This window comes from Cervus elaphus, chromosome 20 (assembly GCF_910594005.1).
Source record: "Cervus elaphus chromosome 20, mCerEla1.1, whole genome shotgun sequence".
In the NCBI taxonomy this organism is placed as follows: domain Eukaryota; kingdom Metazoa; phylum Chordata; class Mammalia; order Artiodactyla; family Cervidae; genus Cervus; species Cervus elaphus.
Genome location: NC_057834.1, coordinates 66282302 through 66306074, shown reverse-complemented (window position 1 = coordinate 66306074; position 23773 = coordinate 66282302). Strand labels below are relative to the sequence as shown.

The window sequence follows — 23773 nt, the reverse complement described above, 5'->3', positions numbered from 1 at the left end:
CCCGGCGGTGGCCAGGAGCCAGCAGCGCGCAGCTCGTGGCCCGGGCTGGAGGCCAGGCGCGGCCGGGGCGGGTCCGGACACCAGACGTGGGGCATGCCCCACCCCTAGCGGGTCCTGCGCCCCCCGAGCTGGCCCTGCGCGGTGAGGCTGGGGCAGTAGGTTTCTGTACACACGTGAATGAGCCACCCGCCAGCCGCCGCCAGCCCCCGGTGCCCAGTATGAGAAAGCAGGCGTCACCCGCCTGCCACTGGCAAGCCCCGCCAGCCCTCGGCCAGAGCCCAGCGGCGCCTGCCCCTACCCCCTGCTCCCCTGCACGGCCCCGGCACCCCCGCGGCCCCTACACTAAAGTGCGGCCGGGCCCCCTCCCCACAGGGGCCGCCCCCACCGCCCCCACCGCCCCCTCCTGGTGCCTGGGGCGGCCCGGTCCGCAGGGCCATGAAGCTGCAGGCTGTGATGGAGACGCTCCTGCAGCGGCAGCAGCGGACACAAGAACTGGAGGCCCGGCAGCCGCCGCCGCCCCCTGAACCCCCAGCCCGCACCAGGGCCACTCCGGAGGAGGACAGGGAGCCCGAGAGTGCCCGGATGCAGCGGGCGCAGATGGCCACCCTGGCCGCCATGCGGGCCGCTGCCGCCGGCCTTGGCCATGCGCCCAGTCCCAGCTCGGAGGACGGGCCCCCGCCTCGGAGGATGAGAATGCGGCCCTGGAGGGGGCACCGGGCTCGCCCACCCAACCCGGCCGAGGCAGGAGGCAGTCAGCCTCCCCACGGGCGATGGCCGCTTTGAGGATGCGGGCTCCGACGATGACCTGAAGCCAAAATGGGAGGAGGAGGAGGAGGAGCTGGAGGAAGACCTGGGGGACGACGAAGGGGACGAGGAGGATGAGGACTATGAGGATGAGGAGGGGCTTGGGCCCCCGGGGCGCCGCAAGCCTGGGCCCCGCAGCCCTGTTCTCCCGCAACGCTCAGCTGCTCCAGGCCTTCCGTGGTGACAGTGGATCCCGGGCGCTGGGTGGCCAGGAGCGCCCGGGGACTGGCCCGGCTGTCCCCGGAGGGGCTGCCCATGTTACACCTCAGCTGCAGCCACCACACCATGGGGACTGGATGTATGAGGAGCAGTTCAAGCAGCTCTACGAACTGGACGCAGACCCCAAGAGGAAGGAGTTCCTGGACAACTTGTTCAGTTTCGTGCAGAGGCGAGGGACACCTGTCAACCGCATCCCCATCATGGCGAAGCAGGTACTAGACCTGTTCACGTTGTATGTGCTGGTGACGGAGAGCGGCGGCCTGGTGGAGGTCATCAACAAGAAGCTGTGGCGGGAGATTACCAAGGGACTGAACCTGCCCACGTCCATCACCAGCGCTGCCTTCACGCTGCCCAGTATATGAAGTACCTGTACCCTTACTTCAGTGTGAGAAGCGTGGCCTCAGCAACCCCAAGGAGCTCCAGGCAGTCATCGACAGCAATCGGAGGGAGGGTGGGCTCCAGAGCTTTGGGGGCTCCCTCTTTGCCTACTCGCTGGCAGGGGCCCACAGCATGCTGTCCTCGCCCAAGCTGCCTGTGTCCTCCCTGGGCCTGGCCACCAGCACCAATGGCAGCTCCATCACCCCAGCCCCCAAGGTCAAGAAAGAGGAGGATGCGGCCATCCCCATCACGGTCCCCGGCTGCCTGCCAGTCTCCCTGGCAGGTCACCCTGTGGTGGCCACCCAGGCAGTAGCAGCCCAGGCGGCTGCCCTGGAGCAGCTTCGGGAGAAACGGGAGTATGGGAGCCTCCGGAGAAGAAAATGGCCCTGGTGCCAGAGGAGCAGCAGCGGCTGATGCAGTGGGCACTTCAGCAGAACTTCCTGGCCATGATGGCATAGCTGCCCATGAGCACCCGGATCAACAGGCAAGCCTCCGAGAGCCTCCAGGACTGGGCTGCGAACCTGACCAGCACCAGTGGCAGCAACAGTATTAGCCTGTCTGTAGAGATTAACGGGGAGAAGGCAATGGCACCCACTCCAGTGCTCTTGCCTGGGAAATCCCATGGACGGAGGAGCCTGGTAGGCTGCAGTCCATGGGGTCGCCAAGAGTCGGACACGACTGAGCGACTTCACCTTCACTTTTCACTTGCATGCACTGGAGAAGGAAATGGCAACCCACTCTGGTGTTCTTGCCTGGAGAATCCCAGGGACGGGAGTCTGGTGGGCTGCCGTCTATGGGGTCGCACAGAGTCGGACACGACTGACGTGACTTAGCAGCAGCAGCAGCAGAGATTAACGGAATCGTGTACACAGGAGTGCTGTTCGCCCAGCCGCCCTCCACGCCACCCTCCGCTCCTAGCAAAGGTGGAGGCGGCAGCAGCCGGGGAGGAAACAGCAGGACCAACAGCAGCAGCAGCAGCAGTGCAGGTAGCCAGGCAGGGCCAGCAGGGAGGTCTGCACCCTCCACATCTACCTCAAACAACTCACTGCCTTAACCACTACACTCCCCACCCTGGGAACCTACCAGATTGGGCAGGGGGGTCCAGGTGGGCCAAGCAGGATGTGGGATGGCGGAAGATATGGTTGGGGAGGGGAGGTATCCACAGAGGAGCGACAGCTTAATGCCAAAAAGAAAAGAAAAAAAAAAATATATATATATATAAAGAAAATTTAATAAAACGGGAAAATCAAGGAACACTTGCATTACTCAGGTTTCAGACATTCAGAGATGAGTTGTGAGAATATCAAAGGAAATTAGAGATGAGAGAGGCAAATGTCTACTAGGGTTCTCCTGCAGCCATGGTGGACCCACATGGACTGGTGTCTGGTTTCAACAGGCCAATCCTGTTTACCTCATACATCCCTGCACTGTGTTTTTTCATTTTTATCTGTTTTTTTTCTTTGCTTTTTTTTTTTGTCCATTTGTCACACACTCACCACACCCAGCTCCTCGTGTTGAATGAAACCCCTGAGCCAAGATCAGTTGAATTTTTTTGTTGTTATTGCTTTCAGAAACTTTGTTGTTGTTTTTTTAAAAGAAATAGTGAAATTCAAACTCTATAGGGTTTTTAAGAGGTTTTAGGGATTTTGTTTTGTAAATATTCTATTTTATTCTTGGAGGAAGAATCAAACCTAGGAAAAGGATATATATATCTATATATTTGTGTTCATTCAGGGAAACTGGACTTGAAAAAGAAAAAGAGAAAAAAAAAAAGGCAAAAAAATACCAAGTTAAAAAAAAGAAATTGGAAAGCATTGCATTTATATATCAATATTTTTAATATCCACAAACTTATTTGAGAAAGTAGTGCAGTCAGTCACAGTGGTTTTAAAACATTACACCAACTCTCTGACATTTTGTCCTGCTCTGTCCATGGAACACTTGAACCAACAAGGCCCTTCTAATCTTATGCCAGAAACAAAATAGGACTAAGGCCAGGTTCTGATGCAATTTGTGAAGCCCTTGGTTTGCAGAATTGTTGGTGTGATGGCTTAGCCTGTGGACTCCTCTCTGTCACATTTAAGCATTTATTATGTTTCAAATTGTCAGTCATGTTCAGATTTATATTCATGCCTGCAGTTTCCAATTAATTATACCTGTCATCAGCCTAGTTAACCTGCCTTGGTTACTGCAGTCTGAACTCTGGTTGCATTTTTCAAGAAAATTAAATTGCTAGGTTGTTCTAGATAATTACACTTCTGTACTGGCTTATAACTTTTGTTTTTTACTTTCCATTCTTACCATGTTTTGGGGCTTCCCTTGTGGCTCAGCTGGTAAAGAATCTGCCTGCAGTGCAGTTTGATCCCTGGGTTGGGAGGATCCCCTGGAGAAGGGAAAGTCTATCCACTCCAGTATTCTGGCTTAGAGGATTCCATGGACTACATGGATTCGCAAAGAGTTGGACACGACTGAGCAATTGTATAGTCCATGGGGTCAGAAAGAGTTGTACATGACTGAGCAACTTTCACTTGGCACCACATACTTAGAAGCTTCTTGCAGCAAACTTCATGTTACATAGTTTACTGCAAGTTTAACCCTGTCAGACGGCTCCCCGGGAATGCGGGTAGGCGGGAGCCCTGTGCTACCTGTGTGGGGAGGCTGCCCCCTCCTCAGCTGAGATGAAGGTAAGCCTATCTTTAACCACCCTGACTTTCCCCCTAACTCAAACCTAATTCTTGATCTCCCTCCTGTTCTCATTTCTTCTGCCGTCTCTTGTTAGGATCCACAGCAGCTGTCCCCCATGCTTTGCCTTGTAACATTCCACATGGTACTCAGTAAAAGCCTGATATAGACGGCCTCTTTCTAACAGGACTGCAATTATTCTTGTCATGCTTTGGCTGTTTCTGTGGCTCTCCTCTGGACTGTCTCCAAATTCTTCTGCTCAGTTTTAGCAAGCTGGCAGAGAGTTCTCTCACAGGACTTTGACTTGCATACAAATTAGCTCGTGGTTAGAGCCCTTCTGCTCAGTACTGGGACTGCCTCCTAATGAATTTATTTTTCTTTAATTCTGAGCTTGAGCACAAAGATTCATGTTACCTTTAATATTTGCCTACATGGGAATGCCTTCTGTCACATGAAAAAGCCTGCAGCTATTTTGATGCGACAACAGTGGTAACATGACTGATCTCAGGTTCAGCATAAATAGTTCAGAGGTGACCTGGTCTGTCTGGTGAGATGTCGCTGAAAGGTGTGGTGACCTTGAGTTGCTAAAGAGTGAAAACAAGCTTGGGAGAAAGGTAGATCCAGAAAGAACTATTTAGTAGACACTGGGGAGAGAGATGTGGCCCGACCTCTTGCCAAGCACATCATGATTACAGGCAAGTAGTGGGGAAGAAAGTCAGACTGCAAGGAGTTTAAGACCACTGGTTCATCCTAATTAATTGAACTCAAGTGAAGCAAAGGCAGGAAGGAGCAGGACGGGAAGCTTGTCCCTGCAATGGCTGGAAGAGGTAACAATGCAAGAAAGAAGTGTTTCAAGTCTACTTTTTCTGGGATTTAGTTCCCCAACCAGGGATTGAACCCAGGCCCTTGACAATAAGAGTTCACAGTCCTAACCGTATGGACCACTAGGGAATTCCCTGAGTCTTCTTTTAGGCAGAGGGAAATTAGCTATTAAAAAGGTAGAGAGGTTTTCTGTTTGTTTTTGTTTTGGTCGGGAGGGGAGTTTATTTTAAAAATGAGTTTTCTCAATAAGTTTACTTAATTAATTAGAGCAGTGCTATCCAACAGAATTTTCTGTGATGATGGACATATTCTGTATCTACAATGTCCAGTGTGGTAGCCACTAGCCACAGGTGGCTCTTAAAATTTATTAAAAGTTAAATAAAATTAAAATCAGCTTCTCAGTTACATTAGTCACATCTCAATTGCACAATAGTCATAATAATTAAAACTTGAATAGTCATATTTGGCTGGTGGGTATTGCACTGGACAGCTTAGAGTTAGAGTATTATTTTGAGATTAGTCTCAAAATGAGTGTCTTCAAACAATACAAGTTTATTTTTCACCTGCAGAGATCCAACCAGTCCATCCTAAAGGAAATCAGTCTGGAATATTCATTGGAAGGACTGATGTTGGAGCTGAAGCTCCAATACTTTGGCCACCTGATGTGAAGAACTGACTCATTAGAAAAGACCCTAATGCTGGCAAAGATTGAAGGCAGGAGGAGAAGGGATGGTTGAACAGAAGAGAACAGAGGACGAGATGGTTGGATGGAATCAAGGGCTCAATGGACATGAGTTTGAGCAAGCTCCGGGAATTGGTGATGGACAGGGAAGCCTGGTGTGCTGCAGTCCATGGGGTCGCAAAGAGTCAGACATGACTGAGCAACTGAACTGAACATGTAAACCAATTAGTGCCAGAAAATGGGGTGGTGGGGAGTTTCTCCAGCTCTCTGTGCTTAGTCATGTCCTACTCTTTGTGACCCCGTGGATTGCAGGCTATCAGGCTCCTCTGTCCATGGGGATTCTTTATGCAAGAATCCTGGAGTGGGCTGCCATGCCCTCCTCCAGGGGATCTTCCCAACCCCGGGATCGAACCCAGTTCTCCTGCATTGCAGGCGGATATTTTACCATCTGAGCCACCAGGGAAGCTCAAGAATACTGGAGTGGGTAGCCTATCTTTTCTCCAGGGGATCTTCCCGACCCAGGAATTGAGCTAGGATCTCCTGCATTGCAGGCAGATTCTTTACCAGCTGAGCTATCAGAGAAGCTCCACCTAGTCATTTGGAAATATTGGTGCTTCCCACCCTGTATGTCTGTCATTTCCAACATGCAGGCTTCAGAGCTGTAGAAAGGAAGGAAAGAGAGTATGGAGGAGCTCTTGGGAGGTTTAATGGGCCACATCTAGAAATGGTCTACATCATCTCTACCCATAGTCTAATGGCTAGAAATAAATTTAAATTTAGAGAGTTCTGAGTCTCCAATAACTTCACCACGAAGAACTGGAAATTAATCTGAACTAGTGTGCCAAGGGAATGTTAACTAGTTCTGGATACAAGGAAGACACTGATTGATCAAAATGGAATTAAACATGGAGCAAAGGTCAGGAGAAAGGGCATTTCTTTTGACAATGTTTCAACCCATCTGTTAATCTATGTTGTTGATTAACCTAAGTCAGAGCACCTGTGCTGTTTAAGAGATCATACAATGCAGCAGCAAGCAGACTTACCTGGGTTGAGCACCAGCTTGCACTTTAGTGGCTATATGACATCACTTTACGTTTTGTAGTTTTCTCTAACCTGAAATGAAGAAGAAAATATCTCCTATGACACAATCTGGCAATTGTCCCCTAATATCCATTTTCTTCACCTGTAGTAACATAATACTTAGCTAACTGTAAAGCCACTTATTTTCCAGCCTCCCTTGCAGCTCGGTGTGGCCCTATGACTAAAAGTTAACAGTCAGTGGGATGTAAGAGTGGTGTCCAGAGTTGCTTCTAGGAATCTTCCCTAAGAGATAACTTCTCTCTTTTTCCTCCATCCTACTGTGTGGAATGTAGATGTGATGGCCAAAGGACTGTTCTGGACAGTTGAAGACAAGTATGACAAAGGAATGGCAGAACAGAAAACTGGAAGAAGTCTGGATCTATAAGGACTTAATAGGGAAGAGACACCATTCCAGCTAAGGGCCTTAGAGAGAGATAAGAATTTTCTTGTTGCAAAAAAAAAAAGAATTTTCTTGTTGCTTAAGCCATCATTTTTGGGGTCCGTCTTAATTATAGCCAAACCTACTTCTGATATACTTACTGTGAAGTGCTATTATGAAGACTGAGACACAGACAGAGTTGAGCATGGTTCCTGGTACATAGTAAACATTCAGCAACATGGGTTTCCTCCCTCCCTTTTTCTACCTAAATAGGAAACATGGCTGAGTAACTAACACACACTCTGGAGACAAAGGCATATTCTGGTGTCAGATTTGCTCTATACCATCAATGTTAAAGTAAAATTACAGGAAATTTTTTTTTTTATCTAGGATAATTGAGACCCATAGAAGATTTTCTTCCATTTTCCCTTGTCCTGGGTAGCTCAGAAAACAGCCAATTTAATGGAATGATTTTGCTTAAATACAAATCTAGGGAACTGGGAGAGTATACGCCACAGCATTAATCATACTGGGTTGGGCAGAAGTATGATGAAGTACTTAACAGTCTGACTTCACTTTATGAAATGATGGATGCTCACTAAACTTAAACTGTGGTAATCATTTCATGGTGTATGTAAGTCCAATCAGCATCTCAATAAAACTGGGGGGAAAAAAAAGGTTGATTTTGAAGACAGGTCTGCTTGTGTTTCCCCTCTCTGTCGCTTACTATGGGGACATGGGCAAGTAATCCTTTCTGAGACTTTGCTTCCTCACCATTAAAGTGAAAGGATGACATTATGTAAGGTTGTTGCGAGGATTAAATAAAATAATGTATTAAGATGCTTAATTTAAAATGTTACATAAAGGTAGCTATCAATGACAATACAACAATGATAATCATAATATTCTCAAACATGGTGATTATGACTATGGACACAGGTATTTTCTTAAATTTTTTTGAAAGTGGCAGGGCATAAGTCAGCAAGTCAATAAACTAGGTAGTTTATCCTTTTTGACATAGTAAAATGCATCTGTAGTATAGGTAATGTTTTCCCATATAAATAATGTTGGGAAACTTGGCTGTGTTATTTCCTGCTTGACATTAGATAAATCATTGCTTCGTTTAATCACATGGTATAGTGGCATACATGAATTATTTGTAAAAAAGCATTTTAAATAGCAAAATGCTGATCCAAGTTTTATAAAATTTAAAATGAGCTTGAGAAAGCACTAAACTTCCTGATTAAATGAGGAATTACAATGAACTATGAGATAGACATACAACACAAAAATTTAAAACAAATGCCTCCTTACCAGTTATAAGATTTGAATAGATTCATTTTCCTCTAGATACTTTTCCTTGTAGCAAGCCATTCAGAGTCATTCCATAGATACAAGAGTCACTTTGCAGCCATGGTTGCTTCACATTATACTTTTCTGGGTCATTGGTGATCTTTATGCTACATTAGGGCTTCATAAAGAAACATAATCTCATCCAGGACGCAGATTTCTTTTTAAGTCACAAGCACATACTGAGTACCAGACCAGTTGAGCCACTGTGAGGGTTCATAGGCCAGCAGTGAAGACAGACGAACTCATCCAGCTCCATCACCGAATGAGTCCTGTTGGAGCTGTGAGGAGAGAGAGAAGAAAAGACAGATTGATTCAGACCCAGGGAGGCACAGTCAGAGGAGGTCTAAAAGAGGAAGTCACTTTGGTTCTGGATTTTCTTTCTGTGGAGAAATAAGCCCAGCCAAGGCATGGGAAATAAACTGTGTGTTGTTTTCAGGGAATGGGACTAGTTCATTGTGATGGAAACTCAAGACCACCAAGGGCCAAAGTGTGTGCTCAGTTGCTCAGTCATATCCGGCTCTTTGCAACCCCATGGGCTGTAGCCCTGCCAGGCTCTTCTAATAAACTACTGCTACAGAGAATTCCTAATGCCCTAAACCCCTTCCTTTTGGTGCCAGGAGCACATAAGGCCTTTGGGCAGCATTTCAAACTGCTAAGACCCCTAAGACAAACTTTTTTCCTTTTAGCCCAATAATACCAATTGCTCAAACAGCATAAAATCATGGACAGTCCTGGCATTCGGAACATGAAGTGGCATATACTCATTAGCTTGTTACACTTTTAGAGTATGTTAATCCACACACATCTAAATAGAAAAACTCTGTTTCCTCATCTTTCAAACAGGGGAAATCATTGTATTTACCTGATGCTTCCCTGGTGGCTCAGTGGTAAAGATCCGCCTTCAGTGCAAACCCAAGAAAACTTGGGTTTGATCCTTAGATCAGGAAGATCCCCTGGAGGGGGGCATGGCAACCCACTCCAGTATTCTTGCCTGGAGAATTCTATGGACAGAGAAGCCTGGGGCTAAGGTCTGTAGGGTCACAAAGAGTCAGACATGACTGAAGCGACTTAGCACGCACATAGTATTGCTGGAGAGATGAAATTAATTAATATATGTAAAGCATTGATGCCTGACACTATCATAATCATTGTCTTGAATTTATTCAATTTTCCCCTCTCTATCAATATGAGGTGAGCATAGAGGCTAGATGACTCATTGATGGTACTTTATATTTTATATGCTCTGAAAATACAATGCTCAGATGGTACAACCCTCACACATCGCTCCTAAATGAATGTCTAGGGTCATGTAGGTGTCCCCTATGCTGCTTGCCTCATGAAAAGCAACCTTTAAAAAAAAATTATTTATTTGGCTGCACTGGGTCTTAGTTGCAGCGCACAGGATCTTTCGTTGTGGAATGCAAATTATTCATTGTGTCCTGTGAGATCTAGTTCACCGACCAGGGATTGAACCCTGGTCCCCTGCATCGGAGAGATCAGAGTCTTAGCCACTGACCACCAGGGAAGTCCCCCAAACTATAACTTTCTGAAGAGTGTGAATGGCCTGTGTGGCCTAAGGATAGAGTCTCTGTCTTACAATTATGTGTATAGTTTGTGAGGCAGAATTGATGAGGCACGGCTACTGTGTTAAGGAGATACAATGGTCCAGTCTTGGTGAGAAAACAGTTTATAGGGAAGGAACAAAACCACCACTAAGAACGGACCAAAAATACAACTCAACGCTGGAAACACTGGTCTTCTCCGTGTTACTGGCACAGACCCATTTCTGGTGAAGACATTAATCGCCAGCCAGAGCTCTCGCTGTGAGGGGAAAAACATCATCTATCTTCTCCATCTTTATCCATAATGTCTATCCCAGGGCCTGGAACTGAATACATATTCAGTAATCAATGTATGCCAAGTAATTAATCAATTACAGGGTGAATGTTAAAGAATTCTGAAGACTTCAAGGAAAGGCTTTATACTTTTAGTGCTGCAGGATAGTGCTAAGCAAGTGCCATCATATTTCTCAGACTGTAGTTTACTTAGAAATCAGCAAAGAAATCCATCAAGTGATCTTTGGGACCCACTTTGCCTGGAAGCCACAGGAAATGCCAAAACAGGCCTTTAGGCTCTCTTCCTCCTACATAACCAGTTCTTGGAATGTTTCAGGATTTGGTACATTTTGATCTCTAAAATGAAAATTAATACCACTTGGGCTTCTGTCCTTCAAGCTTCCTTCCCTATTGTGCTTCTTTTTCAGAATCAGTGGAATGCGCTACATAATGAATGGAACCTTGATTTTTTTGTTGGGCTCTCCCAACAATAATTTGGGGCCAATAACTTTGGCTTCTCCCCATGGACATCTTGTACCTCCTAGCTGCCCAACATGCTAGTGAAGAACTTGAATCTCAGACTGAAACTCCCCTTAAATTTCAACCTTTAAGAAAATGGTCAAGGCCCTGTTCTACCTAACTCCCACCCTAGGATGTATGGAGCCCTGTGGATCAGCACTGCTGCTGGGACTGTGCCCCTGGCCCCCTCCTCCCTTCCAAGGGGTCCTCTTATCTTAAAGGTCGCACACACAATGAGAAGCCAATCCTTTACCAAATTCTCAAAGGATGAGGCAAGAGAGAAGATGGTAATGGCAGGGATTTGTGATAGGATAGCTCAAGCATTTATTCTGAGCCAATGATGCTGGACTGTTAGGGGAACATATTACATCCTCAGGCTTCCCTGATGGCTCAGTGGTAAAGAATCCACTTGCAGTGTAGGAGACGCGGGCTTGATCTCTGGGTCGAGAAGGTCCCCTGCAGAAGAGAATGGCTACCCATTCCAGTATTCTTGCCCAGAGAATTCCATGGACAGAGGAGCCTGGCAGGCTACAGTCCATGGGTCACAAAGAGTCGGACACAACTGAAGTGACTGAGCACACATTACATGTTCACTTAAAAACTGCTGTTCTCCTAGTTTTCACATTTCTTAAGTGAAGGAGAAATTTTTACTGATCATGCCTTTCTTCACTTAAAGTTCTGTAAGTGCCATCAATACATAATTGGTTAACTTATGGTACACCCTCTCCTGATTTTCCCAGATGAGATCAATAACCTCTACTAGATGCTCTCATAGCACCCTGTTTCCTCTTCCTTAGAGGTTAATTATATCCTTACTTTTATGATTATTAAGTATCTGTCTCCCCCCTAGACTATAAGCCCAATGAAGGCAAGAACCATGAGGATAGGCATTGTATACCCACTGCTTAGCACCACACTTAGTATACAATAGATGTTTAATATTTAGATGTATAACAAATGTAAATAATAGAATACTATGCAACCACTTAAAAGGATCATAATATGGAATCGTTTATTGACTGATAATATAATGTTAAAAATCAAATTATAAAATAATAGATACAGCACAATCTCATTTTCATAAAAAGAACAGCTATGTATACAGATACCTTGATCTAACTGTTAATAGTGGTAGGATTATGGATGATTTTATTTTCTTTGCAACCCTTCATATTATCTGAATTTTAAAAAGAATAACATTCATTAGATCCATTATTTTCTGACTTATACATGATTTCCATTTTGAAAAAAATCAAGAAGATATTAAAACAACTTTTTCTGTCACAAAACTTCACTTGAACATACATATTCACTTAGTATTCATAACTGAACTTAGTATTCATAAGTGAACATAAGTATTCACTTAGACAATATCAGAAACAACCTGACTTTCTGATTCAAGTGGGCCTCTCAAAAATGATCATGAGGATACCTTTATTTCTGTGCAAAATTTATTATTTTATTTTAATGTCCATAATTACCCATTAGTCTTCTCTCTCCCCTGATTCAAATTCCTTCTCAGGATATGGAGAACAGAATAGACACTAATTTCTTAGTCTATCCTTCTTAGCTGAAGACCAAGAAAGTAAAAAAATAAAATTAAAAGGTAATGGATTTCTGAATGTAAGACAATGTCAGTGAATGCTACATTTCAAGTACCTTCCTCACACTGAAGCAAGGTTGTAAAGGTGAAATTTCTCCCAATAAAACACTAAAACATTACCAAAAGTCTAAAAATTTATATACTTTAAACAAATACTTTCAACGGCCTTATAGGTTACAAAACTATAATTGGACATTTTAAGATTAGCTTATAATTTTCACTTTTAAAAGACATTACTTTATACAAATAAGACATTTACAGATGATAATAGCTACAGAAAAACAGACTCCTGGATATCTTAAAAGGTAAATATAATTGCACTTACTTTATAAAATAATTTGCATTATTGTGGGGAAATAGAAAATATATTTGCAAATAAATTCCTTTTCCCAACTAAGTATAATGAAACTCTCTAAGTTTCATTAAGAGTCAGTTTAAAATAAAATTTAAAAAAAAGAGAGAAAGAGAAAAAATAGGACAAGTATTGTGTATGGCTGTCTGTCTCTTAGTAATATTCATTGTGTTGTTCCTGCCAGTTTCAATCCATGGACACAAAGACCTCAGCACCATATTAAAAAGTCATACTATGACCTATAAAATGTGACAGCCCTGGGAGAACTAGTACACAATTATTCCTTTTCAGTAAAAGCCTAACAGAATAGCTGATCCACTTTGTGCCTCAGAACCGTAATCATACAGTAAAGTCATTTACAATACAAACTGCGATGAGGAACGTGTGGTGCAGAGCTGAGCTTTACGCTTTCTTTGGAAGCTCAGAAAGTTCAAGGATGTCTGATCAATCTTCATTTCAGATCTAGTAGCATAAAAGCTGGATTTTCTAAGTAGGATTTCCACAAATTAGAGAAGCGTGACACTGTAGCGCCATCGATAATTCTGTGATCAGCTGACCAGCTCACGTTCATTATCTGGGCCTTACGGACTTCCCCTTTCTCGTTAAATCGGGGAAGGGCCTACAAATAAGGAAAAGAACAAAGAGTCAGCCTCACTTGCACAAAGTAAGCTCTAGCAACAGCAATGCTGAAAGATTAGGCAAATTTCCCTCCCTATAACAGAGGAGTGGGCATCCCAAGTAACTTTTGAAAATGCTGACCCCTACCTTTCCCATCTTTGTGAGTGTGTGCTGCAAGCTTCCAGAGTTTCTCCAAGGCATTTCCTGTCCCCTGTATACTTTCTACATGTACGGTAAATTTCATTTCAGATTTTTCAATTATTTAACAGCTATTTTCCGAGTACCTACTATGTACCAGGTACGTTCTAGACTCTGGGGATAAAGCAATGAATAAAGCAAATAACAGTCCTCACCCTCTTGGAGAGAACATTTTATTATATAGTGTTAAATAGTGAAAAGTGCAAAGGAAAGAAGTAAAGCATTTTGGAACAGAGACAGAGATTGTAGGCAGGAGGTGGGAATGGGGAGAAGTTGCATTTTATTTTTGACAGGCAGGCAGAGAAAGCTTCACCAAGAAGAGGTGTCCTCACTGTAGGCAGTGAGGAAGCTAGCCATCTGGACACCTGGAAAGACAGAGGGGAAGTTTGGCTGGAGCACTGGAGGACCAGCACAATCAGCAAGGCAGCTGCAGTGCAGGGGCCGGGTGAGAGATGGGAGGTGAGGTCACAGACGGAGCAGGCGGAAAGTGGGGCACGTTGTAAAGACAACAGTGATGGTTCCCAGTCCGTCTTTGATTTTTTAAAAAACAGATTTTAAAAAATCCTAATTCATTTTAAGTATTTTAAAAAATATATATTAAAATGAATTACTAAAATAAATATAAAGGTATACAAACTACAAGACCCACTTTTTATTGATAGGTTCATTAGACACAAAACCACTCTGTCGAAAAGCAGTGATTTTTTAAAAAAATGCTAGGCTATCTACCAGCTAATACAGACTTCTGTGATGGCTGCATTCCTCATGGAATATTTAAAATTAAATATTAAAGCTGGAATGTTTAAAAGCTTTCCATCTTTGTCCCATTTTAACATTACCTAATGAGCAGACAACTTTCTGAAAAAAACTGGAGATCATTCTTTCCTGGTCAGTTATTCTTGGCTGTGGTGATGATTAATCCCTGGAAATTTGCCCCATTCCCAAATCACAATTAAAGAAGTGATCTGTTTTTGTAAGTAGCTTGTTATTCTTGATAATCTAAGTCTCCACACCTTATTGTTGAAACTGGCATGCTCCATAGAAATAAACCCAAAAAAGATGCTCCTGTCACATTTGATGGACCTGAGTATTTAAGACCCACACTGGTGACTTCCTTGGTGGTCCAGTGGTTAAGACTCTGAGCTTCCAATGCAGGAGTACGGGTTTGATCCCTGGTCAGGGAACTAAGATCTCATATGCTGCACACCTCAGCCAAAAAAAGAAAGACCCACACTGGAAGAATTTTCCAAAAATAAGCCTATCTTTCCATTGTGATTTGTCAGTGTAATTCTAACATTCCTGGGGAAAATATATAAGAATCTCATGGGCAGAAATACTGTCCATTTATATATTTCATGCCTATCATCTGAATTTACTAAAAATGAATCAAATTAATTTATAACCATTCTGCCTTTTCTACCTAAGCTAATAAACTTCTTACTGTGTTTTATTCGGGGAGAAAAAGGAGAGCTGGCAATGAAAATTTCTAAGCCCTACCCTCTTTCTGTAATTAGTGGTGGTTTAGTTGCCATGTCATATCTGACTCTTGCCACCCCATGGACCTGCCAGGCTCTTCTGTCCATGGGATTCTCTAGGCAAGAATACTGGAGTGGGTTGCCATTTCCTTCTCCAGGGGATCTTCCTGACCCAGGAATTGAACCCGGGTCGCCTGCATTGCACGCAGATTCTTTGCCTGCTCTCTTTCCGTAATGATCTCTTCATAGCCCGGATGCGACAGTCACGGCCTGACATGGGTCCCCCTCGCACTGAGTGGCACCAGCCTAGGGCCATGCAGGCCACCGCAGCTACTTTCCCTTCACTTTGGAGTGAGCTGAGAAGCCATTGGAAGTTTCTGAGCACAAGGGCCAGTCACTGAGAGAGGACAACTCCAGGAAGAGCATGTGTGAGGATGCGTGGTAAGGGAAGAAGCAGGAAACGAGATGCTTTACTAGACTCTGAAGCAGGAAAGATGAGTTTGGCGTTCCAAGGAGAGATCTGGTCTGGAGATCTAAACTTGGAAGCCATCAGCATCTAAATGGTATTTAAAAGCCACTGAGACTGGATCAGACAAAGAAAAGGGCCGGAACTGAACCCAGGGGTACTCCAGCGTTTAGAAATCCAGCGCTGAGGAGGGATGGGCAAAGGATACTCAGAAAGAATAGGCACTAGACAGGGAGAAAACAGACCAGCAAGGTTTTCTTCATGTCACAGTGAAAAAGCTTCTCCAAGAAGGCGGTATTGATCAACTTAAGTGTAGCTAATAGGTCAAGAAAGATAAGGATTTAGAACTGAGAAATGTGGAGGGTTTCGTGTTTTAAGACCAGTTAGTGACAGTCTAAAATTTACAGTGAAAACAGAAAATAACAAAGGAGAGGCGACACAAAGGGAGAAAAAAAATGAAATATTATTTGTCCCTACCCAACAAAGATTAGTAGCTCTATTAAGTTGCTGTGAAGATTTATCCTCTAAGAGATATACTTGAGAAAACCTTGGGTAAGGTGATTCTGAAAAAATACAGCTCACACAGATCTCTGTACACCAATGTTCATAGCAGCATTACTCACAATTGCTGAAAAAATGGAAACAGTCCAAATATTCACTAGAGATGAATAGATTAACAAAATGTAGTCCATGCATACCGAATTTCAGTTTGGGATGATAAAACTTAGTTCTGCAGATGAACAGTGGTGATGACTGCAAACAAGGTGAATGAGTGACTGAAGTTATCCCTTAGAGAAACTCCTGATTTGGACAGAACAGTGTCATGTATTTGTTCTGATTTTTTTCTCCCTGTCTCTTCTGTGTGCCAGAGAGAAAACAGGGCTAGAAGAGGGAGCAACCAAAGTACCACCTGCTAGAAAACAAATCAAAGGCTGAGTGCAAGTTTCTGTGAATGTTTTGGATGCTGACATGAAAGTAATAAACTCATGAAAAGTCTAAGAGATGCTCCATGTTGAAGCATTACAAATACAGAGAAGAAAGGTTCTTCTGAAAACATGAAGATCAAAATCAAGGTTAATGTAGTGACAATGACATTTAATGATGGAGGCATTGAAATGGTATCTATGAGCTTATTTCTTTAACTCTGGTGCTTCTCAACCCTGATTTAATGGGGATGCCCAAGCCCGAGTCCCCCAAACTCTGGTGCAGTTGGTACAGGGTGAGCTTGGGCATTTTTTTCACGCCCTCCAGATGATTCTAATGTGTAACCAAGGTTAAGAATCATTGCAATCCTAATTCTAAGTCAGTCTGCTATAACAGGGCCATAGTTCACTCATGCTGGAACCCCCGTGTTCTTGTTTAATATGTAAGTTTTGGAGGCTCTGTCCCCAAGGCCAAGAAATCTGCTTTCTTAACTAGCATTCCCAGTGATTCCTGAACAGAGCAAAGTTTGAGAAAACTGCTCTCAGCGGTGTCTCACCGTTATAAATAATGATTTGGATTGGCTTACTGTTATTCTTTGGCATTATGAAATTAAGACATTTTGATAAACTCTGACTGGCTACATTTGTGATTACTCATAAACACACACATTTGTGCCTGACATAATCCGCAATGGTTGATCCATACAAAAATGATCCAGATCACGAGTATTTACTCTACAGAGTAGTATAGGCCTAGTTCTTCTGAAGAAATAACTGGCTTATTAAACCCAATACCATACTTGAACTTACAAAATGAGGGGGAAAACCTCAGAAATAGTTACTCTTTGTTTTCACTCTCTCAATTTACTTAAACTCTTTTGTCAACTATTTAACAAACACACCTTAATTGTTCCCAGGGCCCCAATTGCCACTTCAGGTGGAAGTATCACTGGTTTGGCATAGGTACCACCAATCTAAAAAAAAGGAAAAAAGTAAGAGTAGAGAAATTAAGCTTTTGAGGAACAAATGGCAAATGAAAGTTTCTTTTTTTAACTGAGTACATGATCACAATTCTTAAGTTATGGTTTATGTACTTGAACACTGCTATTACTCACTGATCCAATGTTGGAAAGAGTGAACGTTCCTCCTATAAGGTCATTGGTGCTGAGCTGACCCGCAGAGCCCAATTTCTGGAGGCGGTTCAACTCAGTGGCGATCTCAAATATGGAGCGGATCTGAACATTTTTCACATTAGGTACAATCAAGCCCTGATCTGTATCCATCGCTATTCCAATGTTATGAGAAGCCTAAAAACAAACAAACAGTTATACAGTAGCCCTTTCACAGGCTAACAGAAAAGAAAGGCTCAACCCTCACTGCCTTATGAACTTAACTATCAAAACCTATGTTCACCAGATTGATGGTAATTTTTAAAAACTTTTCATTTATTTTTATTTTTTCATTTTTGGCTGTGTTAGGCCTTCGCTGGAACGCGCAGGCTTCCTCTAGTTGCAGTGAGCATGGCAGCTACTCTCTAGTAGTGGTGAATGGGCTTCTCATTGTGGTGGCTTCTCTTGTTGCAGAGCAGAGGATCTAGGGCGCGTGGGCTTCGGTAGTTGTTGCTAGCAGGTTCTGGAGTGTGAGCTCGATAGTTGTGATATGTGGGCTTAAGTTGCCTCGTGGCATCTGGAATCAGGGATTGAACCCACGTCCCCGGCATTGGTAGGTGGATTCTTATCCATTGGACCACCCGGGAAGTCCAGTGATGATTGGAATGATTTTAAAAGGTTTTTTTGAAAAAGATAAACTAGGGCAACAGATTATTTTCATACACTGTTAGTGGAAGTGTAAGCTGGCATAGACTTCCTGGAGAACATTTAACATTAGGTACCAATATTTACAAAAACGTGTGTTAAGGGGATAAATGCAGAAGTATGGAGAGATGCACAGAGAGGTTGAGTCAGATTATTTCTAAGATGGAGAAACTGCACATGATCAAAATGTCTGTCAGTAAGTCACTGGCTAAACAGATGATAAAGCTGTATTTATTGACATACAATGATGTCTAAAATATATTATATAGAAAAGAAAATAGTTAAAAGAAAATTTTAATTAAAAAATTATAATATTACATATGTATTATATACAGAATTCCATGTATTTTTAAACTGTATAAAAATAAAATCCTAGACAGATGTATATCTCAGCATAAACAGTTATCTTAGGGTCATGGGACTGAAGGTAAATATCAATATTTTCTGGTTTGAATTATTTGCAACAAGTATATACTTAATGAGAAAACTGTATTAATCATATGGAAAGATTTTAGATTCAACCCCCCCAGAATATAAAGCTCACTTCTTGGTTGTATATTTCTAATAAGAATAATAAGTAAGAGCCAGCATCCTCAAAAGAGTTCTCAGCCTTCATAAACTTTCACTCCAAACACAAGAGTTCACTCAACGGAATTTAAACTTTCATTAATTTGCTCATTTAAATTGGTCTTGCTTTTTAAAACTGCAGGAATTCCACTTCAAGCCCTCTTCTGTTTGAGGGGAGTGTGTGTAGTGTGAAAAATGTAACCCACTGCCTCACAGCTGTGTACTTCCAAGATTCTAGCCAGAAAACCAAAAGGGGTTAAAAAGGGAAATCTGCATATCTGAAGAGTGTTTTAAATTATTAACCTACCAGCACATTTGCACTTTTTTTTAAACAAAATATTTTCACAACACATAGCCAACCTTGTATGTTATGTTCTGGCAGTTTTCATCCACAGAAGCATTAAGAATCGGAAACTGTAGTAATCCCAAGGAAGCAGCCTGTTTAACGGGGAGAAAATGCAACATTAACACTTTTAACTCTGAAAGGATAGGAGATTTGAAGCGTTAAGAGGTGAAAGGATGGAGGGAGAGAACTCTTCTATAAATTGAATTTAATCTCAAGTATACATGTACCAGACATGTTACTCCTGCCTTATCATCTGGAAATGTGGAACTATGTTACCCTTATCAATTAAGAATAAAAGATAAAGTAGTCAAGGTAGCTTGTACACACTAAGGAGATTTTCAAAATAACTAAGATTGACCAAAACACTAAAAAAAAAAAAGTCTAAATTCTTGTGTTTTCCTCATTTACACATAGAGTGTTAAGATTTCCATGAGAAGAAAACCTGCAGTTCAAGGAAACATTTTGAATTAAAACCCGAAAAAGCAGTTAATTATTTCCCTGTGTAGAAAGAACAAGTGACAAGGATTTGAGAAACTAGTGTTGTAGCTGGTGTCCCTGGCCAAGAGAAGGGCAGAGCTGATGCAAACACTGACTTTAGAGCTTGTCTCCCCAAATTGATGGTATTTCTGTCTTCCCACTCTGTCTTTCCCTGCTTTCTCTTCTGTCCATATTCAGATTTCCCTGTCTCCAAAATGCTCTCTATAGCTGTTTCTCTGCCCATTCAGGATATAGTCAAAGTCAGACAGCGCATTTGGTTGTCATGCCTTGCAAACAGTTTAAAAACTAAAAAAATAAAAATGCTTAAGATTGACAGTAAAAAGAATTCCTTCTCCCACCACCTTCATCTTGTCCAATTAATGGTCCATTATATGCATTGTGTTGTGTTATTTTTGTCTGTGGGTGGGTGGTCTTGACAGAAAAAAAAAATCATATCCCTGAACTGGAAAGTTAAGGAGTTTTCTAAAGCATTTGATTTGATAACTATAACTTTAATCTTTATTAAAAAAAAAAATCCATTCAGTTCAGTCAGTTTAGTCAGTCATGTCCGACTCTTTGTGACCCCGTGGCCTGCAGCACGCCAGGCTTCCCTGTCCATCACCAACTCCTGGAGCTTGCTCAAACTCATGTCCATTGTGTCATTGATGCCATCCAACCATCTTATTCTCTGTCGTCCCCTTTTCCTCCTGCCTTCAATCTTTCCCAGCATCAGCATCTTTTCCAATGAGTTGGTTCTTTGCATCAGGTGGCCAAAGTACTGGAGTTCAGCTGCAGCATCAGTCCTTTCAGTGAATATTTTGGACTGATTTCCTTTAGGATTGACTGTTTGGATCTCCTTGCAGTCCAAGGGACTCTCAAGAGTCTTCTCCAACACCATAGTTCAAAAACATCAATTCTGTGGTGCTCAGCTTTCTTTATAGTCCAACTCTCACATCCATACATGACTACTGGAAAAACCATAGCTTTGACTAGACAGATCTTTGTGGTAAAGTAATGTCTCTGCTTTTTAATATGCTGTCTAGGTTGGTCATAGCTTTTCTTCCAAGGAGCAAGCGTCTTTTAATTTCATGGCTGCAGTCACCATCTACAGTGATTTTGGAGCCCCCAAAAATAAAGTCAGCCACTGTTTCCACTGTTTCCCCATCTATTTTCCATGAAGTGATGGGACCAGATGCCATGATCTTCGTTTTCTGAATGTTGAGTTTTAAACCAACTTTCCACTCTCCTCTTTTACTTTCATCAAGAGGCTCTTTAGTTCTTCTTCACTTATACATTACAAAGAGTATGTTGAGTATAATCCAAATTTTGTAAAAGGAAAAACAAGGTATGTGTCCACAGATATGAGGTCATTTTTCCCCCTGTACAGTACTTTAACCGTCATTTGTACCTATGCCTTGTCTGCCTTAACATATTTTTTCAGGTTCTCCTCTTCCTCAATTTCTTTCATTCCCCAAACCCAACTAACAGCAACCAAGCTTCAACCTCAGCAATACTTTATTTAGTAAGTTCTGGTTGACCTTTGACCTTTTCTTCTCTCTTGGTGTGGGAGGCTGAATCAAAAGCCCCAATCTTGCACACCTCTATATACAAATCCTTTGGCAGTGCTCTTGCAAGCTGATTCTGAGCTATGTTATGTGACTCACTTTGCTCAGTGAATTAAAAACAAACTGGGTGCAGGGCAGCTTGGGGAAAGCGTTTACATTCTGCCTCCTCTCTTCATCTGCCAGTACTGAGCCCATGTGCAAGCTGGTATACTGGGCAGACAAGAGAGACATGGGAAGAGAAATGAGTCAATCTCACTAAGGTCATCCTACAGCAGCTGGTCCCTTAGCCAACCTACTAGCTGTCTGTAGACATATGAGTGGATTCTGCCAAGATCAGCAGACTGGCTATGCTCATGAGAAATAATAAATGTAGATTGTAGACTACAGAGAAATAGACTGTAGACCCATGAGAAATAATAAATGGCTAACTGTTTCAAACCATCAACTCTGGGGGTGGTTTGTCATTCAGCAATAGACACACTTGGCTTTTAAGTGTCTTCTTGGTTCTGCTATCATCAAACCACTGACCCTATACACCCTCTGCCTCCACCTTGCCAACTCAACTTCTATCTACCTCTTAAACACTGATGGAAAACCCTGAGCTTTCTTTTCTTCTTTGCACATAATTTGAGTGATCTCATCCACGAGTTTCAACTGCTGTGCCCCTACAGATGACCCTCAGAGCTGTAATATAGTCTAGATCCCTCATTATTGGCACCTACTACATCTCATGTTTATAGAGCATCTCTTTCCTCGTTAGCATAGTTGTTAAAAAGAGGGAGATACAGGAGAACAGCTTCTGTCTTATAAGACTCAGCATCAATGAAGAGACAACTGAGTATAAATACTTTCAATACATTTAGATAAGTTGCAATGAGAAACAAAAGACTTATTTAACTCAGACTATGATAAACACCAGCTTTTGTAGAGGCTACAATGGAACAAAATTTGGGTGTTTAGGATGCACACGCATTTGATCAAGGGAGGAGGCAGTACTTCAGGCAGAGTTGTATATTCCAGGAGCTACACATAGCTTAATCTGACTATAGCAGGGGGAGTGACTGAGAGAGAAGACATGAAAAGTGGGCAGCAAAGGCTCATAGAAATATTCTAGTATGCCACAATAAGGCATTTTCAAACTATCCTGAAGGCAATCCTGAAAGGGAACCACTGAAAAGAACCAGGGGATAATACAGTAGTTTGATTTATGGAGGAACAGTCTTGGTGCAGTGCGCAAAGCTCTTGTGGGAAGCCGCACTGGAGTTAGAGACAACAGTACACACTTTTTTAGAAAAATGGACCAGAATGAAAACTTAGCTTCTCCACCTGTTAGATATAAATCCTTGACAAGTTTGTCAACTTCTCTGAGTGCCAATTTCCTTAAACGGAAAAAGGAAATAGCAATATTTACACATTAGCAATATTCTGATAGCTAAAAGAGATCATGTATACAGAATGCTTTGTACAGAGTTGGGCAGAAGGCAGCTGCTTCCTAAATAGTGGTTAGGGAGCTGTGCAAGCTCAGTTGATTGTCTTATTCTTTTCATACTGGTCCCAAGGTCCTAGAAATGATTCCTAGAAGCCTCATATGTTCATTGAAAAGTGAAAAATCAATCCTGAGTCTCACTTTTGGTCAGATTAGGACTTTACTGGCATGATCCTTTCTGAATTAAAGGCTTTACCTACCTGGCAGGACAACCCGACCTAATTCAAAGACATAAGTAGATAAAAATCTGACATAAAAAATTTCAATTTTATAAACTTCTGCGAAACAAAGAGAGTATATCTGTACATTTTTCTGACTGTGTGACATCATGAGAAATATTTTTATTCAAACCCATAGTTAACACACTGCATATCTGCAAAACAAAATTTATATGTCTTACTCAAGCCTTGCTTGAAATGAATGAAATCTTACTTTTAAGAAGAAGGGCATATAGGAAAGTTTAATTCCACGAGCAAAAGCAATGGGTTTTAATTCTTCTCGTAGCTTAACCAGTTCAGTAAGGTCAACCTCATCACAATACCCAAAATGAGGTATCTTCAGGGCTGCAGACATGGTCTTGACCATTGCTTTGTGAAAGCCTAGAAAACACACACATATTTGTTTTTATTCTTAAAACCCTTGATCCCTTCAACAACTATAATAGAAGGTTCTCTAATGTCACTTACTCTCAATTAAACTCTTTCTCTTGGACCTACCATCTTCATTACATACATTACATAGCTTGACAGCCACTAATTTCAATGCTGAAGCATGGACTGTAGCACAACACCAGTGTCAAGTGTAATATATAACAGGTGAGTGTTGCTAAGTCACTTCAGTCACGTCTGACTCTTTGCAACTCTACGGACTACAGACTGCCAGGCTCCTCTGTTCATGGGATTCTCCAGGCAAGAATGCTGGAGTGCGTTGCCATTCCCGCCTCCAGGGGATCTTCCCTACCCAGGGATTGAACCTGTGTCTCTTATGTCTCCTGCACTGGCAGATTCTTTACCAATAGCACCACCCGGAAAGCCCAATATAATAGGTAACCGCTTTGCAAGCTGTAGTGTATATAAAATTCAAAAGGATGCAAGCCACATATTTACACAATGGCTTTCTCGCAAAGTCAC

At 42.5% G+C, this 23773-nt stretch overlaps 1 protein-coding gene, 1 long non-coding RNA gene and 1 pseudogene across 2 annotated transcripts in view; 1 reads left to right on the top strand and 2 right to left on the bottom strand.

The window, feature by feature from the left end:
• LOC122677384 lies at window positions 1-3160 on the top strand (annotated as a pseudogene).
• A 3050-nt stretch (window positions 3161-6210) lies between these two features.
• On the bottom strand, window positions 6211-8773 carry LOC122677464. The gene is made up of 3 exons (XR_006335794.1): window positions 8361-8773; window positions 7208-7311; window positions 6211-6700 (listed from the first exon to the last, which is right to left on the bottom strand). It is a non-coding gene; the product is annotated as an uncharacterized LOC122677464 (long non-coding RNA).
• Window positions 8774-11739: 2966 nt separating this feature from the next.
• Window positions 11740-23773, bottom strand: part of DBT (dihydrolipoamide branched chain transacylase E2) — a 36504-nt gene continuing 24470 nt past the window's right edge. Inside the window, exons 7-11 of the mRNA XM_043877508.1 lie at window positions 23076-23242; window positions 19130-19207; window positions 17504-17695; window positions 17291-17362; window positions 11740-13327 (exon numbers count right to left, since the gene is read on the bottom strand). Of these exons, the coding sequence (XP_043733443.1) occupies window positions 13160-13327; window positions 17291-17362; window positions 17504-17695; window positions 19130-19207; window positions 23076-23242 (677 nt within the window). The 3' untranslated portion in view covers window positions 11740-13159. The remainder of the gene's footprint in view (window positions 13328-17290; window positions 17363-17503; window positions 17696-19129; window positions 19208-23075; window positions 23243-23773) is intronic.